The sequence below is a fragment of the Amblyomma mixtum genome, chromosome 6 (genome assembly GCF_055824585.1).
Source record: "Amblyomma mixtum isolate Tamu chromosome 6, ASM5582458v1, whole genome shotgun sequence".
In the NCBI taxonomy this organism is placed as follows: domain Eukaryota; kingdom Metazoa; phylum Arthropoda; class Arachnida; order Ixodida; family Ixodidae; genus Amblyomma; species Amblyomma mixtum.
The window spans coordinates 98,793,424-98,811,561 of NC_143017.1; the positions used below are offsets into that span (position 1 = coordinate 98,793,424).

The 18,138-nt window shown below is 44.4% G+C and overlaps 1 protein-coding gene across 1 annotated transcript in view; it reads left to right on the forward strand.

Moving 5' to 3' along the window:
• Positions 1–18,138, forward strand: part of l(3)72Dn (UTP4 small subunit processome component l(3)72Dn) — a 37,328-nt gene that overhangs the window by 9,190 nt on the left and 10,000 nt on the right. Inside the window, exons 7-13 of the mRNA XM_089548489.1 lie at positions 1,158–1,233; positions 1,964–2,011; positions 3,426–3,582; positions 8,563–8,627; positions 10,821–11,081; positions 14,623–14,807; positions 15,375–15,474. Of these exons, the coding sequence (XP_089404615.1) occupies positions 1,158–1,233; positions 1,964–2,011; positions 3,426–3,582; positions 8,563–8,627; positions 10,821–11,081; positions 14,623–14,807; positions 15,375–15,474 (892 nt within the window). The remainder of the gene's footprint in view (positions 1–1,157; positions 1,234–1,963; positions 2,012–3,425; positions 3,583–8,562; positions 8,628–10,820; positions 11,082–14,622; positions 14,808–15,374; positions 15,475–18,138) is intronic.

Consider the following 18,138-nt stretch of genomic DNA (forward strand, 5'->3'; position numbering starts at 1 on the left):
GGAGTTGTCTATCACCTACGGAAGTCTTGAACCTGAGTGGTGCAAGGGCGAGAGTTTCGCACACCTTTGAGATCCTTAGAATGCTGACATTGCAAAATGTGCTACACCGCATGGCTCAGAGGCGTTTATTAAAAAGTCGAGCGCAGAAACACAGGATGGACTGAGAAGCACACACCACAAGCACCATTTCTCACTGAATATTGATTTCATTTTCCATTTTCCACTTCTTTGTCGCGTGCTGAACTTTTTAATAATATGTCGTCAACTAGCCCAGCGCTCTATACTTCTCAGAAGCAAACCCATTAGGCTGCATATTTTTGACAAAGTTGACCAAGAGTTAACTCAGCAGTCAAAGCAGAGGTAGTCTAGGCATGAGAGTTCTCTCGAAGTACTAACTCTTTGGAATCGGGTTCTTGGCAGCTCCCACCCTGACGAAGCACTGTTAGCAATGTCTTTCTGATAGCAAACCTCACAGCTGTGCTCAGGATGGGGATTGCTAACACAGCTTTTCCCTTGCGAGGGGGAATGGCTTGTGTGATAAGGTATGTCGTCGGCCGCCATCTGCACATTTTAGGCATTTGCATGCTCTTCTTTCTTCTGCATTTCTTCGATGCAGTGCGTTCAGGTAAAACTCTTGTTTGGGCGAGTGTGTTCATATTTGAACGGTACGTGCTTGCGCGAAGAAGACGGGACAGAACAAAGGAACACACACGACATATACAGAGCGCAACCTAGTTCAGGTAACAGTGGTTGGCATTCAGCTCCATTTCTGTTCCAGAGAAAAGTTAATATTCCACTGAGGAATTTTGCTGGTGTGGTTGCAGGCGGCTATTGATTACGGGCCTTTTGTCGTTGTTTTGGGTGTACCGTTGTGCACTGGTGTATTGTGTGGTTGCTCAGCTGTCATGGTGCACTTGGCAAGTTCATTAGACTAACTCAAAAAATCCACTGCAGAAATGATGCAACAGTGGAGTGGACCTGTGAGGTTATGCGTTGTAGACTTGGCAAAGGTGTAGGACAAATCGGAGTGAACAATGTCTTGAGAGGTTGAATTTGCAATATGGGGGAAGTTATAGAAGAACTTTGCCAATGCTTACGTGCTTCAGCTGGTTATGGCAGATTCACAGCTGCACTCGTAATTTGTTGTGAACCTGCAGTGACTTCACTATAATCTCCGGTGACTCTTGTGGGAGGACGTCATTCTGGGATGGAACGACTGCCACATTAATATCCGTAAGTGAATTTGGCTATTAATGAATGGGATGATTAAGTAAAGTGCATCTGTTGCTCGTTTTCTTTTTTTTTTTGCACTTAGTTGGCTTTTGCTTCAGTGCAGATGATGCAAGTTAGCACTAAATAGCTAGCTAGGGCTAAAAGTTGCTGCATACTAAGTCAAAGCACTTTGCTTGTGTAGCTGCCTATATGGACCCTGCAATTGCAGTCTAGCCTGTTCATTTTTTTTTTTTTTAGTGCAGTATGGTAAGAAAGTGGTCAGAAGTCGTTTGTGGGTAGTGCACTTACACTAATGATGAAGATGCCCGCAGGAACTAGTTTTCAGGTTTTATGAAAGGTTGCAGTTGGGTTTAGATTATTCATGGATGCATATGTGAGAGTCTTTATAGTTGTTCATATCACTGTGGTGTGCTGATGAAGTAATGTTGCGTGTAGTGCTGTTAACTGCTTATTTGTTTCTTTAGTCATGAATTAACCGCTTTGTCATCATTATTGTGTATAGCTGTTGCAAGAAAATGTGCTGCTGTAAAGGAGCACATTTGCATGAGTGAGCAGTGAGGTCCTTCGTGGACAAAGTTTTAAGATAGTCTGATTCCAGTGCCGTAGAGTGAAGGGGCATGGTGCCACATTTCTTATTGTATATACATTTGGGCACATGGTCTTTAGCTATCTCTGTGGTGTTCACAATGCATAGTTGCTCCATTTGTGTTCTTTTATTTTGCTTTTTCAGAGTTTTAAAGTGCATGGTGCTGACGTTATGTCACTATGCCTAAGTGAGGTGAGTAAATATCTTGTGTATTGATTCTTTGATCTCATTCAGATTTTGAGGTTGGTGAACATGCATATGTGGACTGCTATGGGGGTTCATAATACAGCATAACCCTGCTATAGTAAACCCGCATTTAGTAAAAACACGGATATGGTAAAGTGAAACTGCAGTCCCATTTCGTCTTCCTTAGAAGACCATACATTTATTTTTGTTTCTCGTTAAGGTAATCTTTAATAATCTATTGTAATAAAGAACAATTGGCCATAGCGATACACTTTCCACAAAATGACAAGGATGCAGAATGTGGGCAGTCTAGGGCATCTAAGAGTAACAGACAAATAACGGCATGAATTATAAAGCCAACATTTGGTGGTATCAATAACAATAAATCTGCGCTCTTTGAGGTGGCTTCACCTGTAGGCTCACGAGCTTCGAGGAGAAGCCAACTTTTTGAAGCCCTTGGGGTTGTGAGGTAAAGCGCGCCTCACAACCAAAAAAGAAGGGAAAGCTGGCTGGGAACACAGAAAGAAGTCTGCGGGGGCTGCTGCAAAAGGGAAGGCAGTAAAAAAGCAGTGAGGAGTAGGAATGGGGAAAAAAGGGGGGGTGATAAGTCGTAGTAAGGGGCAGCAGGTGCAAAGCATTGGCAACACTACTTGGGCGGTTTTGCAGTGCTTTATTGTGTCACGTTAACTACAGTAAAATCTCGATGATCGGAAATTGGTTAAATGGAAGCCCTGCTTTAGTGTTGGTTGATTTTTTATTGAGTCATTTTGAAAAAAATTCATTAATTGGAACCAAAATTTTCCCACTGTGTATCGGGTAAATGGAACTAGAAATAATATCAAAACTGCAACTACTATCGTTGCCCAATTCTAACATGCCTCGACTGCGAAGCACAGGCAATTTTCATGTCCGAGGAAATGTAAAAGCACAATTTGTTCATATCTGCTTTTGCATTACTCATCGCTCTCTTGACGGTTCTTCGCTACCATCGCGGTCCACGCACCTCAAAGTAGCATGTGCGTAACAATGCAATTGCAAGGCAGGCAGTCAGAGGCAAACACAGATCAAGGGTGATGACAAGGAGTCACCGTGGCCTCTTTTGCAAAAGGACATCTCTGCACTTTTGTGTCTCCTGTGTTGCACTATTCATCATGGCATGCCTTTTTTATTTCCACTTTGGGATGTTAAACCGCACAATTTACAATTTGTTACTTTTGATTGGGTTAGTATACTAGTTCACTAAAATTGCCTCTGCTGCTGCATGTGGGACGTTAGTTTACCGCACAGCTTTCTTGCATGCAGTGGTCTTTTTTTTTTTTTTTAAAGGGGGGGGGGGGGGGGGGCGTCCTGCCTTTTACAGAATGTTGTCTGTTTAATCCAGTTTTAACACCATAAGATTTTTTTTTTTTGCTTTTCTCAGGACGAGAGGAGTGTTTTTGTGGCTGGTGTGGACCCGCTGCTGGTGAAGTTCACAAGGGTCAGCGACACACAAAAGTGGGCCAAGTCAATGCAGAGAACATGCCATGAGCTTGATGTTCGGGCACTTGCCTTTGCCAAAGGAAAAGTTCTATCCGGAGGTATGCTGCTTTATATGGCGAACATTTGACTGGTTTTTACCATAAGTGTCTGCACATATCATGCAGGCATTTTCAGTGCCCATTGAGCCTTAGAGTATTGAACTCTGTGCTTATTGAGTGCTGATACCAGCCAGCTTTCAGTTGTGGTCAAGGCTGCTGATGCTATAGACACAATTATATCGTGTTAGTCGCTGTGGAGCTTTTGCAGTAACATTGTGAGCTAGCATTATTGCCCCGTGAGTAAAACACAAGGTCAAACAGAAACAACTTATTTCAGAGAATTAATTATATCAAGTAATTAAACATAACGTGAAATGTAGTAGATTGTATTGTGAAGTCTAAGGGTTGAGATTTGACCCGTACCACAATAAGTTGGTTGGTTGGTTTATGGGGTTTAACGTCCCAAAGCGACTAAGGCTATGAGAGACGCCGTAGTGGAGGGCTCCGGAAATTTCGACCACCTGGGGTTCTTTAACGTGCACTGACATCGCACAGTACACGGGCCTCTAGAATTTCTCCTCCAAAGAAATTCAACCGCCGCGGTCGGGATCGAACCCGTGTCTTTCGGGTCAGCAGCTGAGCACCGTAGCCACTGAGCCACCGCGGCAGCTGTACCGCAATAAGTAAAACATTCATTAAGATGGGCAAGAACAATTCATCGTAGTCTGGGGTACAGCCCCTCAGACCAGGACAAAGTTTCCTTTAACTAGAATAGAATCTCGATGATACAATCCCGGTTGATACAAATTTTGGGATGACAGGAATTTGTGAAATTTCCTGGCCAGAGTGCATTTTGTGCAATGGGCAGAATTTCGAGTGTTGCGAACAGCCCCCCCACCGCACTGTGGGTGATAAGAGCGCGCGAGCTGTGACCGCACCTTCGAGCACCAAGTGCTTGCTTCCCGTGCATCGCTTGCGCCAGGATCACCAGTCGGACGGTGTGCACTGCGAGCAGTGAGCAGCTATTATGCACAGCCATAAGTAAACCCCATCAACCAAAAAACAGATTTGCGTAAACTCTGCATAGAATTCTATTCGTTTCAGATTATTCAAATTTCGGATACACATAATTTTCATGACCTCAGTGAGATTTGTGTGATTGGGTTTCTGCTGTACTAAGTTTCTGTACAGAAAAGTTGCATAGCTTTCCATTGTAGCCATATGCCTGCGCTTGGGTGGATGCTACTGAGTAATTACTCCCTTATTACAAATCTACTGCACCTTGGTGGAGTTCCCTAATCATCGGTCTTACATTGTGAGATGTTTCAAAATCACAGTGGCCATCTGAAAGGCCCTAAAGCTTTGGAAAAGGACGTTGCTTGCATGGGTAGTGCTCGATACAGTGATGCCAGTAAAGCATTCCTTCAGTACATGTGTTCTGGCTTCTTGTTTCTCAGACCTGCTTTTTGAACTTATATTCACTAATTAAACCATGCCATCAGTAACAAGCATCAAAATAGGTTTAAAATTACTGGCTAACTGAAAATGCCACGAAGAAGTACAAGACGTACCATATTTATTCGTATGATCAACCAACTCTCACTTTTGTCTTTGAGAGTTTACTTTTTATTTTAAGCGTTTCTCAGTTTCGCGTTCTTCGCGGCGCAGACCTTGGTAGCGCGCCAAGATGCTGTGCATCAGTAATGTAAAAGCATGTTTACCTCTTGACGAGAGCCCCTGCAGTGGTGGCTCGGCGAACTTGGCTGTGCACCAATATGCTGCGCGCCCTTGACAATAGCACTGGCGGCTATGTGGCTTGCTGGGGGTGCCCGGCTGTGCCATTGCTTACTTAGAAAGCTGGCGAGTGCACAAGTGTCAGAGACGAGCTCATCAGGTTAAGGGGGAAGCTGGTGTGAGGAAAAAAATTTATTAATGAAGTTACATGTATGAAAACATCAGAGAATACTATGTATGTTTGTATGTAACAAGTGAAGGCGGGCTAGTTGGTGGTTGACAATGGAGTGCATATTGCAACCGCGCAAAACGATGCGTCTTGTCCTGTGCTTTCCTCTCTTCGTCCCTCGTCGTTTTGCGCGGTTGCAATATGTATGTTTGTATGCTGATTCCGAATACATAACTTCGTTTTATTAAAGCAATTCCTTGTGCACTTATATAATATGTTATGTAACTTTTTGCTGACAGTTTTCAAGAAATTCTTGGAGTAGGGAACTTGCTAGAAGCATGTCATTGGCTTCTCTTGACATCAAGCTGTGCAATAAAGCCCAAATTATTATCCTGCCAATCATAGTTGAGTTAGAGGGTTTCAAAGTTGCCACTTCAAGAAAAATTTGTGTATTCCTGTTTCTGAAGTGACAACTTCAAGATCAGCCGCCGCGGTGGCTCAGTGGCTGTGGTGCTCGGCTGCTGGCCCGAAAGACGCGGGTTCGATCCCGGCCGTGGTGGTTGAATTTCTTTGGAGGAGAAATTCGAGGCCCGTGTACTGTGCGATGTCAGTGCACGTTAAAAGAACCCCAGGTGGTCGAAATGTCGGAGCCCTCCACTACGGCGTCTCTCATAGCCTTAGTCGCTTTGGGACGTTAAACCCCATAAACCAACCAAACCAACCAACAACTTCAAGATCCCCTAATTAAAGTTCTGTGACAGGCAGAGTGATTGATAATTTTACCCTTATTGCATAGCTTGGTGTCAGGAGAAACCAGTGGCAGTAAGCTCCCTGCAGAAAAATTTCTTGAAAGCGCTCAACCAAAAGTTACATAACATATTGCATCAGTACATAAAATTGAACGACGTATTTCAAATCAGCATGCTAAAATACATGTTCCCTGAATTGTGACTACATTAATAAAAAAATTTTTTCAAAGACCCGCTTCCCTCCGTAAACCAGAACACTATGAAACGTCCTCTGCACTGAAATGCTATGGAGGAAGCAGGATCTTTGACCTCCAAGCAATTTGGTGAGCTTGAGATCAAGAGTGAAAATGCCTAATCCCTCTCACAGCACAGTCAGTGCTTAAAGGGGCCCAGAAACACAATCTTAGTTAACTGTTTTGCCTGTTGATTGCATACAGTGAGTTATAATGGTGCTATTAGCGTCGGTAATACCGCATATATTCCGTTTTTTAATATTTTAATGTCCTCCCAAAAGCAACTTCATGGCTCTGATGGTGTTGCCACACAGTGGCGGGTTTTTAGCAGCGGATATGACATCACCTGGCGCGAGCTTGATGATCGGACAAACAGTAAATATACTGCAAATTGTGTGAATAAATATACACATTTTGCACCTGTCTGCGTTTTATATTAGATCAACAAAAACAACTTGTTTGTCTTTGATAAAAGCCCTGCAAAGCAAGTAAAATAAAAATACACCACCAGGGGCGCTCTGGCATGGAAACGACGCTGCCAGTCTCAGCAAGAACGAGTTACAGAGAGCAGGCAACCATGGAGTACAAACTTCCGCGACGTGCTCTGGCAGGCTGTTTTGATTGGTTGCGCCAGGTGCCGTCATTGGGAGAGCGAAATAGGAGTGGGAAGCCCCGCCAAAATCGAGTTGAGGGCAGCGTTTTGTTTGCTTGTATTTTGAAATTTCTCCACTGAATAACTCCCGTTCCTGTGCATCGATTCCTGTAATTCTTTTTAAGTCAACATCTGTGTGACATAAAGAACCCACCTGAAGTATAGCCGGTATCCCCCCAAGCAGTGTTTCGCAGCCCCTTTAAACCTTTGCATTAAAGACTCATAACTGTCCTGTGAGTTTTTTTAATCTCACATCAAAAACTCACCCCTTTAACCTTCAGGGCAGGTGTTCACCTTGTTCACTTTTTCTTGCCACGATTGGCCGGCACTGTTGACTATCACAAAATTGTCGGGTCGAGCTGTGATACAGCTAACATCCTTCAAAGCGAATGGTGCTAAGCCCTCTCGAAATGGATGGAGCTGACTGCATGCTTTTGTTGATGATGAATGGGTGGGTGGTCGATCGTGCGATCGGTCGAGCGATATAAAATTTCGACTGCCGCAAAAAAATTACCGAAAATTTTTACTTTTTTCCCCTTCTTAGTGAACATTCCTTTCAAATTGATGTCAACCATTCTGGAAAGAAAAGTAGGTTCATTACGCACCTACTGACGTCACACCTGGTGTGACCTTGAAGGGAGGAGTGAAATAATTATTAACAACTGTAATCTGCTGAGTTGGGTGTGGTGTGATAAGGAAAACTGTATGGGTGTCTTTCCTTCTGGAAGTTTTGGTGGGTTGGAACATGCAAAGCTGAGTTTCCATTTGAAATGAGAAAAGAACTTTTGGCTCAGTGGTTAAGGCGCTCTACTACTGAGCCGGAGTTTCTGGGTTCAAATCCAGCCCGCGCTTCAGCAATGGCATCGGTGTGCTGTGTGATGTGAGTCCACATTAACAGATCCCCAGGCAGTTGAAATTATTCTGGGCCTCTCCATGGGCCCCCTCCCTCTCTTCTTTAACTCCCACCTTCCTGCCTTCCCTTACATGTGGTTCGGGTGTCCACCAATATGTGAGACAGATAGTGTGCCATTTCCTTTCCTCAAAAATCAAACCAACTTTTTCAACACAAACTTGCTTTGTCAACTTGAGTTTGTCGAGCTGAGAGGTTAAAATTGCCAAATATTTCACGTCTTAGTTGGTACCTGCTTGATTTGTCACACTGGATAAAAATATCCAGTGTTGATTGCAGTTAAAGCACATATGGTATTGTGGAACTTAGTTTGCAGTGAAGCAGTGGCACAAAGCACCACTACCTCTAACATTGGCTGGTCAATCTACTCTGGTCAATTCAGAGCTTTGTATCACAATTGCGCTGACAACAATGTACTAATGTTTCTTGCTTCTGGTGTAACTGACTTCCTGGATAATGACAGCAATATTGTCAATTGAGGCACAAGTGCAGTTTGAGACAGGAATGGTGTGCTGTTGGATGTGCACTATTAATGCAGGACGTGTTTGAGTGCACGGTGTGAACGCTTCCTTGTTCTTGTCTTTTCGGGCTAGGCTTGGATGCTTCCCTGGCTGTGTCAACAGAGACAACACTTGTGAGCCATGCACCTTTCCAGCAGGTATGCTTAGCATTCATTCAGTAACATAGCACATGGAAAGCACTCAGTGGGACATCCACTGTCTTTATTAAGTTATTGCAGCATATGCTCTGTGAATGGGCGGGCTTCGAGCTTCACTTCTACTGGTTTAAACTATCGACGCATATATTTATCGTGTTTTTGCTACTGTTATTATAGTAGACTCTCAATAACTCAAACTTTGGTAATTCACTCTTTCATTTCATCCAAACAATTTTTAAAACTGGTTGGCCATCTATATTATCGGCACATTTTAAAGATGCATAGTTCGTTTCGTGGCTTCACTTCATTCAAACTTGTCTTGCCATAGCGTTTCCATCGAGCAAAAGAGTGTTGGTCAAGGTCGGATACATCAGGTTAGTGGCACCACATCAGCTGAGAATTCGCCAGTCGTACCTCAACATGGCGAGCAGCCGTTCAGAAATCCCTTCTCAAGCCTGAATTGCATGTCATATTTTGCCCATGCATGCTCTGATGTGCCTGCAGCAGCAGGCATGACGACAATTAGAGGGCTCCTGTGGCCACCTTTTGTGAGCTTTACTACCAGCTATGGGGATCATGGCTATCGGTCATGCCATTTAGAATGCAGAGTCACGTGTCGCTGGGGGGGGGGGGGGGGGGGGTGCATCTCGCTGTTCTGGCACCACTTTGCTCTCCCTTTGCTTTTGCTGTCGAAATTCTTGATGTGTGCCAAAACTGCACGTTCGTCATGAGCTGCTCAAAGTGTGTGAGGTGCAGCCTGCTCACATGGATGCCGCCACCTGTGCCGACACCTGCTACTGTGTCACACCGTGAAAGAAGCCAAGCAGTTGTGCTTCAACTCTCCCAACATTGTGCACACAGTGAAGTATTGACGAAACTGTGAAAAATTGTCGTTGCTGCGCTGTTTTCACTCGGGAGCAGATGGCCTGTGGCCATTTTTTTTTCACCACCTAAATTTACTAAGATGCGAGCCGATTTTTGGCACTATCTTTAGGGGCTATATGATAATTAGACTTTCACAAGTTTCTTTTCTGGTCCCTGAAAAGTCTGAGTGTGGGAAATTCTTGCATTATTGATAACTTTTTTTTCAGCCACACAACCAGTTAGAGGCTGCTGTTTGAATAAACAAATAAATGCCTTTCACCAATATTTTATGTTGTTCTAATGCTTCTAAGCGAAAGGTTTCCTAATTACTTTGTATGCTTAGATATCCATAAAGCAAACCACAGTTAGTTTGAATCATATTAGGATGCATTCCTGATATTTCAGACTTCTGATAATTCAAACAAAACTGTTGTTTTCGACGTGATTGGCTTTTCATATATGCCGTTTTTGTTCAACAGCCAGACTTGTCACTGCTGTGTGTAGTAGATGCCAAAGTAACTTTTATAACTACAGTTCCGGAGTACTGGTAGAGACCCGAGTAGGTACGCACTGCTTCGAGTTATACTTTAGTGGCAGTAATACGTTTCAAGTGTAATCTTTTCTGCGAAAGCGCATGTGAGGGAGGAGTGTATGATTAATCCGGCTCGACGAAAATGAAGAGGATGATGATGACTGCAGCAGCACGAGACATGCAAATATACACAGAACGACCTGTTTCAATAGTTACTCAAAGGTTGTCTTGCTCTAAACGTTTTTTTTTTCGAGTTCGTGGCAGTCCATTCACTGCCAAAGTATCATTGAGAGCTCTGGGGATTTAAGGCTTCATTTTACCATCAGAGTCAAAATGTTTCATTTTCGTTTCTCTTCTCTTTTTAAAGTAGTTATACTCCACAAAATTAGAGCTATGTTTTCTTTTTCTTTGTATATATTCTCTTTTCCAAGCTGTAGAGAAGTGCTGCATCTCTTCTGGTGTTGGTTTTGAACCTGTCTCTTCTTCCCCTATTTTTTTTTATACTCTCACTATGTCAAAAGGGCAATTTGAAGGTGCATTGCTGTTGTGTACTGTTCAGTTTGCTGGTTGGGTGCACAGTCATGCTCTTTACATGCCATAAGTTACACCTTGAAAGAACTGCAGTTGCCTTGCCTCTCATACCCTTTCTGTTGCTTCTGCAGCAGTTGCTAATGGCACCCAGCCCAGTGATTTTATTATGCTGCTGTTTTAATTTATTTAGCTGGACAAGTGTAGTTCCTGGGCTGAGGTCCTTGAGTGGCTCAAAAAACGGTGGCACTGCTTTGCTTCCTCCGCAGCTGTCACCAGTGCAGTTGGCCGAGTCCAGGGGCCGTATCCTGCTCAACTATGGCGAGCACCTTGAACTGTGGCAGCTGGGCTCCACTGTTGAAAAGGATGGGCCCTGTGGTGTCCCACTTCATCTAGCCACTCATCCTTCACAGCTTGCCTGCATCAAGGCACGGGCTGGGGCCAGCTATCATACCGCGGCCTTGACACATGACTGCCGCTGGTTGGCGTGCTCGGACATGGACAAAGCCACGCTCTACAGTGTTGATATGGTTAGTGCATGGTTGAATGCGCACTCTGCTTCTGGGGAAAGCAAAAAAAGCCAACTCATTGCAAAGGCTGTTTCATTTTCATAGCCACTGTGTAGAGGGACAAGGTGCATGCAGAGATGTACAGAGGGTGCATTGGCCATGCTGTCCAACACAGCAAGATAGTGTCGTAGATGCTTGAGTTGGTTCCAATCGTGTTGAAGAAGGGCGAGGAAAGAAGACAGGTGCACTGTTGTTTTTTTTTCTTTTTGCCTCTTGTAGTGCTGAGTTTTGCCACGAGGCACTGAGAGTTTTTAAGGTACCGTGTGAGCTGACATTTAAAGCATGTTCATATTTAAAGTAGAGCATAGTTCATGAAGTTTGTGTGCATGTAAAAAAAAAAGTCACAGGATTATAGCTTTATCACTTACACCCCACACGACAGTGACTAGCAAACTTTTATACCTTGTTTTGTTGATGATGCCTGGCTCCTGCTTACCAGTAGTGCTGGATGCAGAATGCAGAGTCTTCATTGTTGAGATGTCGCTGATTTTAAATTCTCTCAAAGCGTGTGTCAACCACACAACCACTCCGCTTTCGCACCGGCCATACACCAGACAGATTTCTTTCGTCTCTTATTTATACGTTTCACACCACAGAAAAACATGACTGTTTGGCTCACACGAGGCTGCGACTGTTGATGAACAAGTACAGTTCTACTGAGGCTGATGAACAAGTACAATTTTACTTAGGCTGACCCCAGAGGCAGTCCTTCTAGGTCATGAAAATCGTCAATATGCGGCACCGTATTAGTATATGCAGGTTTTTACGGTAAAAATGTGAAATTTTCTAGGGGTAGTATTTAACTTTTGCTTGGAGTAGTACAATGAGCAATCACAGCAACATAAGCCTATATACATGCATGCCCTATTATTAACATGGTCTCTGCGGCGATATTCAGAGCCCTGATTCACATGCGACGTAATCCACTGGTGGGCCATGTTTAATTTTCTTGGGTGGATCGCGACAGTGCGAAGCTACATTGCGCAGGCAGCCACCAGTAAATATGGGAACAGCGACATGGTATGTGTACTTTTCACAGGCTCTTCGATAAATCAGAGCTGGCACACTGATTCATCGTGCAGCTCGGTGTTCGTTACCGCGCAGCATAAGTACACGACCTGACCTGCTGATGACCCACAACACGTTGAAACGTGTTAAAGGGAAAGGTTTTATTTCGATTGGTGGCTTGCAAAACTATAGTGACCCTAGAATTTGGTCTAGTGGTGTGAACAGAAGGGCTTGTGGCCATTTTGGTTCACCTGAAGGCATTGGTGGCTGTTCGTAGCCGTACCATTTCCTGTTGTCTGTCCGATGGAGGGCTGATTATAAGGGATGGAAAGGGGTCGCAGCTCACTCGTGTTGGACAAGAGAACCGTGGCATGAAGAAAAAGGTGAATGAGAGGGTCAAAAAAATGAAAGACCATTTTTTTGCTCTCCTGAAGCACCGTGTAATGCACAAGGTTTAAAAGTAAAGACCGATGCTCTTGCATCTTGTCCCCTTGAGGTGAAACTGCGGACTCCGTGAAAAATAACACGGTTTTTAGAAGCACTAGAATTTGTCAATTTTATTGCCATGAAGTTCCAAGGATATCCCTTGAAAAAGGGTAAGGGAATGAGGGGCTCGTTATAAATATGAGAGAAGCCAACAGCCACAGAAACCAAGGAGCACAGGGGATTTTTAGTTTATTTATTTATTTATTTACTTTGTGGTGTTGATCAATTGAGAGTATTACTGAATATGTTATCGCTTAAAGCTAATTGATTAGAAAAGCAGAAGAAAAAACAACCACATGCCGCCGGTGGGATCCGAACCCACGACCTCCAAATTATGCGTCCGGTGCTCTACCTCTGAGCTACGGCGACGGCTGTCAAACCTTCTGCTTTCGGGGGTATTTATGTTTACAAATAACCTAACATTGAGAGTGTTCATCAGCGCCACCCTATGGAAGCGGCGGACGTAGAACGTCCTGAGTTACCGTTAGTGTGACGTAGAACGTCATCGAACGGCGAGGGTGGAAGCTGTGTGAGAACCCTCTTATGCTTCCTATGGCGTCAAGGCTGCCAGAACTGAGGCCCTCGCTAAGCAATTAAGCAAACAAGGGAAGGGGAATTAGGGGCTCGTTATAAATATGAGAGAAGAGAGAAGAAGGGTTCTTTCTTACGCTCTGTGCCTTAGGGTGCTTATTGGATTACAGTTGACTGCTGAATTGGCACTCAAAACAGCATGTGGCGGGTGCAGTACTGGTATTTGAGTCCACCTAGGGCCGTGCTTGGCTGTGCCGTTCACTGAACATTTGCTCACTTTATGCACACAAGATAGAAGGACTGTAACAGGTATTGCTTGCAGAACGCGTTCATTGGGCCAGCAGTTGTTGCAGTTATATACAAGTGAGCCACCAGAAAATTAGAAAATAAGAACCTCTTTTGCAGTTGGCAGTGCTAAAAGTAAGTTTAATAATTAATGCCATGCAGCTTAGCTGCACCTGCATATACCGGGTGTTTCAGCGGACACCTTCTGAAATTTTCAAAAATAGATTTTTTGGGGTAAAAATATGGCTTTTGTGGCATAGCATTACCAATGTTGGTGGACACCAGAAAACCGGTGAATCGTCTTAAGTAGTAAGCTGGTTAACTAATCTTTAATAACTAACTTTTTAACTAGTAGAGTTAGGCACTTAGTTGCAAATAGAGATTAGTAACCGGTCGTTAGTGATAGCTATATCAGATTTTAGAATTTCGATAACGTGATTACCCTTGGCGCTGTAGCTCGACAAAATTGGGCTTTTTCGACTAGTTACGTGCACTGAAGGGGTTGCTTTGCCTGCATGCTTTCGAAAGCACATGTATTTTCGCAACATGCAGCCAGATTTTGTTGAGCTGTAGTGGCTAGGGTAATCGCATTTTCTAAATTCTAAAAACTGGTATGGCTGTTACTAACGGCCGGCAACAAATCTCTAATGCAACCAGTTACCCATTTTTGATAGTTAAAAAGTTAGTTATCAGAAATTAGTTAACCAGCTTTTAACACAATTCACCGGCTTTCCGGTTGCCCCAACACTGGTAATACCATGCTGCAAAAGCCCCTATTTTTGAAAATATTTGAAAGTCTTCCCTGAAACACCTGATATAACTGGGGCAAGAAAAACCGCCTCTCATTACTAAATTAAGTACACGGGGATGCCCTTACTATTCCAGGTAACTGCTAAACCAGCTAGAAAAGGTTGCAGTGCACCGCCTTATAGCATCAGTGCTGACAAATGTGCATCGACATTGCCCTTTGCACCACTGCATCATATTCTAGTTTACCGTGCTCGCTACACCGAAGAGCATTTTTGAGTTACCCAAGTGCTGATTTGCCGTCCCGTAAACCACTGTTTGCGAGTCAGTGCAGCCGTTTCTCGTCTTGTGCTGTGTTGTGTATGCATGTGAGTGTATGCACGCGTCGTTTGATCTCCTTCTCGAGTAAGAAATTCACGTTGATTTGATGTTGATCTGGCCACAGGAGGCGGATGGGATCACTCCCGTGTTCACGAAAGTGTCCCCGTTTATGGAACATCTGGGTCCAGCCAGACAGCTGCTCTTCAGTCCTGATGGAAACCATCTGGTGGCATTGGGCCTCCATGGGGCCATCCACGTGTTCAGCATGCCACCTGCACACCTGCACACCATTCCACTTCCGCGAGGCAAGTTCATTTATTTGCAGTTGCTTATTTATTGATGGAGAAGCAAGTTCATTTATTTGCAGTTGCTTATTTATTGATGGAGAAGCCTGTTTATTAGTAGGGGTGTGTGAAAATCAATTTTTTGGAGCGCATCCTAATAGAGTAGCCAAACGATTTTTTGGACTCCACTAACTTGCACGGTATTTCGGACTTTATTGAGGAACTCTCCCATGCCTCATAGGAACATGTACATATTCACAACCGGTATTTCGGACTATGTGGTTTCTGAGAGTTTGATTTTTTGAACGAAAATAAATGTTAGCAGTACTGTGGAAATCCTTTTTCTTTTTTTGTTCGACAGTTTTTCTTTTTATTCCGAACCAGTTATATGCAAACGGGCATTGAATTTACAACTAACCAGCTCTTTGCCGCCGTGGAAAGTGTCATCTTCGATATAAGTGGAGTCAATCAGACAGACTGACTTGGATAGGCTTGGCTATTTGTTCATCATTGTTGCCACTCATGTTAATGCCATACTGTGTTTAAAAGGACGTTAGCTCGTTCTAAATGCACAGTTTCTGTTTGCAGGTAGCACAGCACATGCCTACATGGCATGTCTGTCGTCCAAGGGACACCTTGCTGTTGCGGACAATGAGAGCAACATTGTGGTTTATGAGCTGAAGACTTCCGAGGTATGTGAGCAATTCTTACTTTTCATCAGTGAATGCATATGGTTTACTCACAGCCTTGCTATGCATGGGGCATGCATGGGTATGAGCGCTTGGAGAAACCAAAACCAAAAAGAGAGTACAAGGCGCACCAAATGTTCATTGGAAACCAGCTGGAAAACCATTACCTTGAGCAAATGCTATGCAGTGAACAGTAGAATAGGCCAGCAACTTGCACCTTAGCGACGACGTCACTTGCTGTGGTGGAATGCTGCGCCAATTTCGCCAACCTGTGCTGTTGCATTAAATTTGCTGCATGCTTCTACAAATTGGTGGCTTGTGATGAAATTTTGCCGACTCTGTGCAAAAATACTTGTCTTCTGGACAGCAGTGAACAGCGGTACAAAATTTTTGCTCTTCTCCCCCATCTCTTAAGGTGCACTGAAGAGGAATCTGAACTTGTCTTTTTGCCGCGAGAACTCGATCTACACGCTCCGAGCGTTCTTAAAAACTGCGATATTGCCCTGTGTGGCCGATTTCCGTAATTAAATCGAATTAACGTCCGGCTCCCGCCATTTTTTTTTAATTCTCCCTCATACGGTGGGCGGAGTCGACCAACGCGTGGAGTGCCTTTCCCCCAGTCCCGTGGCGGCTTGCCGCTCTGCCATCGGCGGAGTAATACGTAGTAGTCCGTAGTAGCATATAGTCCGCGCGTATTTTTAATTCTGCGGCCTTGTTTTGCGGCTATATTATCTGCGAATGAAACTATTTCTTCACGGAAACCTAAAAAACAAAATAAAGCGAAAGCAAAGCCTCCACGGAGCTGGCTGAAAGGCACTCCACGCGTTGGTCGACTCCGCCCACCGTACGAGGGAGAATTAAAAAAAAAAAGGCGGGAGCCGGACGTTAATTCGATTTAATTAGGGAAATTGGCCACAGAGGGCAATAAGTTGCAGTTTCTAAGAATGCTGGGAACGTGTGGATTGAGTTCCCACGGCAAAAAGACAAGTTCAGAATCCTCTTCAGTGCACCTTTAAGGGGTCCACTGCTCCCCACCCCCCCTCTGTGCACGTCTATTTGTAGTTCCTTCTGATTGGTGACAAGAAAGATGATGGACGGAACTCAACCCCGTGGCGTTTTGCTTTCCAGCTCTTTACTGCCTACTGTTAGTGTACGGTTGCATGTGTTTTGCAGGTCTGCTTCGGCAGCACTGTCAACACTGTCCCAAACCAATGAGGCGAATGCACATACGAAGAAAAAATTTCCTTTGAGGATCTCAGGTTGCACAAAATTTGGGTCCTGCTTGATTGTGTGGGGCTTTTACGAAGTGCGGTAACATATCAGTGTAATGAGACCATGAGAAAATCTTCGGAGGCACTCCAACTAATAGCTCGATGCCACGCAACGCCATTCCCCCTCTTGTACTTGTAGTGTCATCACCACAGTGACATTGGAAACTAGTATGTTGCTGGCAGGGGCTGGAGAAGTCATGTAGAAGTACTTTTTTTTTTCTTGGTCAAGGTGGCAGGCATTGCAGTCCAACCCGGTTATGACAACAGTATGATTCACTGAAACTTGCTCACTGTATCAAGTAGTTCGATATAACCAAGCCTGCTTTTAACAAATTTCAGTACCTAGTTCACTGTACACGAGTTATGAACAGGGGTGAGTGAGCAGTGGCACATGATTGCGATGGTCATCAGCATTTCGTTGTTCTCATCCGATCTCAGTAATGGTGTACTTGCTCTTCAAATTTTTACTGGGCCTCCTATAGACTAGACAATCATGAAGTGTACTGCAAATCCAATTTCCCTTCGTCAAGCTTGATGTCGGGAACGATCTGCACTTTGTCAGAAGGCGCTTGCCACACGTCGTTTTCATGTTGACTGCAAAACACACTGGCCACTGTGCTTGTAGCATAATGCATTAGAGCCGGCAGAAATATGGGAACGGCCAGGCTTGTGAGAGCAGCAGCACAGCAGAATTGCGCAGCATGAACAAAGGAAAAGTGGAGGGTAAAGGGGGGGGGGGGGGGGGCAGCAGCAGGGTAGCGGGCTGCTTTTGCCCCTCTTCCTGAAAGCTCCTTCTCCCTTAACCGGCTCTGCAGAGCGGTGCAACGAGGCACAGATGCCAGGAGCCAACGCGTTGTTGTAGTTGTCAAGTGCTTCGCCTCCTAGCGCTTAGGTTTCACATGAAGAATCTGATGCGTTTCACATCTTTATGTCGCGTTCCCACCGAATTGGCCCGCTTGTAGGTTAGCGCACTATTTTCTTGATCTTTTGTGTGTGCTTTGCCTCTTTGAACCAAAGCCCTGCAGAGAAGCCACTCTGGCGGGTGGCTGCCGCTGCTTCAGCTTATGTAGCGTGCCCTCATATTCGGCTTGTGTGTTTGCACATGTGTAGCTGGTCGCTAAATGTATTATATGACTAGAATTTATGGAAATTTTTAAGCTTAGTTCCCGGGGAATTGTGTCACCTGGGAACGTATTAACTGGGAGGAAAATATTTTAACTATACATGGGACATTTTTACTGCCCGCGATTTTGAGCGCATGAACTGGTAACATTTCAACGAGGTTTTACTGCATATCATCCCGTAGTTTGTTGGATTGTTGCTTGAGGAAACGTTTGTCATGGATGAATAGGTGCAGTGACTTTGCCTTGAAAAAGTGGTGTACGAGCAGGGTTGG